A 4,394-nucleotide genomic window follows, 5' to 3' on the forward strand; every position below is an offset into this window, starting at 1 on the left:
CCTGTGATGTGGCTTATTTGCTTTATGGGCTTCAGGCATATTTGCTGACATCAGCAGCCCGTCAAAGTTTAAAATAATAATAGTGAAAAGGAAAACAGCCCCTTTCTGCCAGGCAGTCCTGCTCTGCCAACTTCTGTGTTCTCTTTTGAGTTAATAAAAGTTCAAGAACCACCTCCCCTGCCACCCTGGGGGCGGGGAAAAAATCACAATAATTTTAAAACCACCAGGTCAGGCTATTGCCAGCATAAACCATTCAGACAAGTAGCGTTTGTCACACTCTAATGAGGATTTTACCTCTGCCTCCAAAAGAAAGCTATTATTAGGCTTTGTGTTTATGGGATCAGATGATTGTCTGGGGACAGTGGGTTTCTTTTGGTCCCTTCCTCATTTTAATCACGCTCAAGACCAAAGCCATAGGTGTTTTCTGCATCAGATGAAATGAAAAAACCATAATCATGCCAGCTAATGTCTTTGGAAAACATCAATTAAGAAAACGGCCTTTTAATTCCCATTTTGCTTGAAAATCTGAAAATATCTACACATGTTGTAATAGCATGGTGGTGGTGGAGGGTGCAGGGAAGCCTGTCTCTTAAAAAGCAGACAGCTCAAATGGTTTGAGGAGGTCAGGTGAGCAGATCGCTCTTGGCAACAAGTAGAGAATCTCTCCAAGGAAAGCAAGTTCTCTACAAAGTCAGGCCTCTTAAGTTATCTTCCCATGTAGTACTGAAACTGGAGCCAGCCCCTACACAGTGAGGCTGATGCCAGGCTGGCACCGCACACACACCCCATTGTTAATACCTCCTCAGCAGAGATTAGATCCCGCATTCCTCAGAAGCTCTGAGCTCCGGAGGGAACACCACCAGCAGGCTCCTTCCACCCCGGCAACAACTAGCTACAACTGATAAGTTTTCATTGAAATAACTGGAACAATTACACTGAGTCCCCACAGGGCTCCGTCACTAGCTATTAAGAGAGAAGCACTGCGCTTGCTTGCTGTGGTGTCTGCAAAGGTGTGAGCCAGACAAGAGCAATTCAAGTCTTTAGCTCCATTTTATATGCTTTTATCTATGGCTACGTGCCGTTGTGCACCAAATTTTTCACCTAAGATGTACTATTAGATTGTTTTACGTTATGTTTTCTTTTCAGGTCTTATCTAGTAAACTTGATATTTACACTATCTCAATTTAGGTTTGGACAAGTAACTAATTAATCTCTGACCAAAGATAGACTTGGGTTTGTTTGGTAAAATCTGTTGAGGTCATGGCTGGTTTTAATCATGTAGCTTAGTTAAAAAGTTGAACGCTAACAAAGATCTTTGCTTTCAAGGCTTACCTTTCAATCAGAGTGCTCATTAAACAGCAAATGTAGTTGTACTTGAATTCTGCAACTTCCCTTTTATTTTTTCTGGAATAACAGTGTCTGAAGGATTAAGTGGCAATAAGAATAAAAGGACAACACACATCACCTTTGCAGGAGCAAATCGTAAAAGGCCTAGATTAAATTTTAACCAGAGGTTATGTCCACCCTGATTCTATATCTCAAAGGGTTAGGTTTGGCTTTGAGAATAATAAAAGGTGAGTTTGAAAAAAAAGGACCCTATTTTAACATATACTGTATCTGCTAGGAGGAGACAGAGTTAGTCTTTGAAAGAAAATAAAAGGCAAGGAGTTTAGCAGATGGGTAATTCCCAAATATGCAGAAATGTAAACAGCCAGGATTTGGGTGCCTATGGGTTTTTATCAAAGATGTAAGGCTGAGGCCAACACCAGTGCGTCCTCTTTGGCTAGTTTTAACACGTTCACAGTCACAATTAACATTCAAGGAATTTCCTTTTCACCCAAGTGTTTCTTTAAAAAGTATTTTATACCACAAACTAAAGTTCTAGCTGCCATCAGTCCTTCCCATACAAAAAATTGATGGAATCGCCATAATACTTTTTTTTTTCTTTTTTTGAAAATGGGCTCGGACCACGTCAATTTCCTGGGGCGTTTGTTATCCAATATAAGGGGGTTTTCGCCTCCTCCCTCCTTCCTTCCCCTGAGAGAGCTTGTAATGCAGACCCAGCTTCCTTGTCCAGCAACACCTCCACTTTCACTCCGCGGCCTGAGCAGCGCCGCTGCAGGCCCGGCGTCCCCCACCCTCCCCCTGCCCAGTCAGAGGGCTGCTGGCCGGCAAAAGCTCGGGGCCCACTCCCCTCCGAGTTTCAAGTCCCTGAGCCGGCCACGCCGGAGTTCTTCAAGGAAGGGAGAGCCGGCGGTCTCCCCCTCCCACCCTGCTCCTCCTACACAAGGGATTCGCACACGGGCACCGAGTCCGAGTCCTGGCTGTGCATGGAGCTCAGCCCGGTGTCCGAGTCCTCGTCGTTACCAGGACAGCTCTTGGCCAGTCCGCGGGCCTGGTCCACCCACACCTCGGCGCAGGCCTGCGGCCCGGGGTCCCGCGAGGGCCCACTGGACACCGGAGTCCCATCGGGCGCTACCGTCAGCTCCAAAGTGTGCAAAGTCTGGAGAAGGCCCTGGAGCTCGCGCTCCTTGCTGTCCCACTGCTGCTGGCTGTAATCCAAGTCCGACTTGACGGCCTCCAGGTCCGTGTTGAGCCGGAGCCCGATGTAGAGGCTGGTGCTGAGCTGCGTCCGGACCCGCTCGCGCTCCAGCAGCAGCTCACCGTCGAGGCCGCCCTCGGCGTCCGGGGGCTCCTCCCGGGTTGCGAGCTCCTCCTGGCGCCTCCTCATCCACCTCTGGTTCAGCTCCTCCTGGATTTCGGCCGAGAGGCGCTCGAGCAACTCCTCCTGCTGGGCCCGCTGCTCCTGCAACTGCAGTAGGTCGTCGCAGCGCCGGGCCAGCTCCTCCAGCGCAACCGCCTTCGCCTCGCCGTCCAGGGGCGGCGTCGTTGTCGTCGCTGCCGCCGGCTCGGGATCCGGCTCCGGCTCCGGCTCCTCTCCTGGGCCGGTACCGTCGAGTTCGATCCCGGCACCCACCAAGTAGGTGTCCTGCACGTAGTTCACTCCGTGCCGCCGCATGCGGTCCAGATGCACCTTGGCTTCGTAGCGGTCGATCTCTCGGTCCAGCTCCCGAAGCCGCTGCACCTGCTGACGGATGGTGTGGTCCTGGGAGAGCACCAAGTGCACCAGCGTCTCCATACGCTCCACCGAGGCGCTCTCGGTGGCCCGCGGCGACGACGACGAACAGGATGAGGCTGCGGACGACGAAGTGGACGAACAGGGCGACGACGGCTGCTGCTGGCGCCGCCGGTTGAGCTTGGCCAGCTTGCGGAAGGCCTTGCGCACCACCCGTCTCTGCTTCTCCTGGGTCATGGCTAGGCTGGGCCGCGCTGGGACCCCCCGCGCGGAGCAGGGGCGCTCGCGACTGAGCACGACGCGCGCCTCGGCACTGCGGGGACCCGCGTTGGGCAGCGACGCCTCGCTGCGCACTAGCACGAAGCGTACGTTCTCTTGCTCTTCGCCCCAGGCGGCCCAGAGGCGCAAGATGCGCGTCTTGTTGGGCAAGATGCGCTCAAAGCCCCGCCACTTCTCCACAATGCAATAGCACTGCGGGGGCCCGCACAGCATGCCCTGGGGCAGCGCCTCATCGTCGTCGTCCTCGTCGTCCTCGTCCAGGGGTTCCGGCAGCTCTCCTGGGCCTGGCGGGTCGCCGGCCGCCCCCCGCCGCCGGCTCCGCCGCTGCCGCCGTCGCCTCCGGCAGCCATCCTCCAAGAGTACCCGCACTACGTCCGAACAAGTGGTGCGGCGGGAAAGGCCGGACACCAGTTTCTCCTCCTGGCAGATCCACACTGATATCTTCTTCTCCGAAGGATCCATGGCGCAACCTGGACGCAGGTAGTGCGGGGTTTGGGGGGGGGGGGCGGGGGGCCGAGTCCCACTAGGGTGGCAGGGGCAGCAGGCAGCCCAGCAGCTCTGGAAGGATTGGCGCTCGGGACCCTCGCTCTCTTCAGCACCGGCCCTTCTCCCCGCTGCGCACGGAAGGCAAGCTGAGGCGGTGCTCCGCCGGGACGGTGCGCTCCAAGAGCCGCTCGCCCGGGCTCGGGCTCCCGCGGCTCGGCTCTGCCCAAGGTTCCCCGGGCCTCCGGGTTTTGCTCCTCCCCACGTGGCTCCTCCCCCTCCCGCTCCCAGAGCCGGGAGCTGCTGCCCGAACTCGGGAGGCGCCGAGCCCAGGCCCGCCCCTCTCTGGCGCTGCGGGCGTGGGGACTCTGCAGCGCGTCGCTGTGAGAAGGGGGCTCCGGGACCCCTCCTCCGCAGGGCCTGGAGCCTGTGCCTAGGCGCGGATTAGTTCTGCGTCTCTCTGGGCCCACTGGCTCCTCTCCTTGAGTCTAGAGCTAGCTTGGACTGACTTTCGCATTTTTCTCGGAGCCCCAGGGGCGTTTCCTGGACTTTCAGA

The 4,394-nt window shown here is 55.9% G+C and overlaps 1 protein-coding gene across 1 annotated transcript; it reads right to left on the bottom strand.

The window, feature by feature from the left end:
* Positions 1 to 1,368: 1,368 nt before the first annotated feature.
* On the bottom strand, positions 1,369 to 4,073 carry RASSF10 (Ras association domain family member 10). Its single transcript, XM_019975818.2, has one exon. It carries the CDS (start codon positions 3,815 to 3,817, stop codon positions 2,282 to 2,284), a length of 1,536 nt encoding a protein of 511 aa, XP_019831377.1. The 5' UTR covers positions 3,818 to 4,073; the 3' UTR covers positions 1,369 to 2,281.
* Between the last annotated feature and the right edge of the window lie 321 nt (positions 4,074 to 4,394).

The sequence above is a fragment of the Bos indicus genome, chromosome 15 (assembly GCF_029378745.1).
Source record: "Bos indicus isolate NIAB-ARS_2022 breed Sahiwal x Tharparkar chromosome 15, NIAB-ARS_B.indTharparkar_mat_pri_1.0, whole genome shotgun sequence".
Classification (NCBI taxonomy): Eukaryota; Metazoa; Chordata; class Mammalia; order Artiodactyla; family Bovidae; genus Bos; species Bos indicus.

Bases quoted from the DNA above. Each gene is read 5' to 3' on its own strand.
- RASSF10 (XM_019975818.2), bottom strand. From the start codon at position 3,817: ATGGATCCTTCGGAGAAGAAGATATCAGTGTGGATCTGCCAGGAGGAG.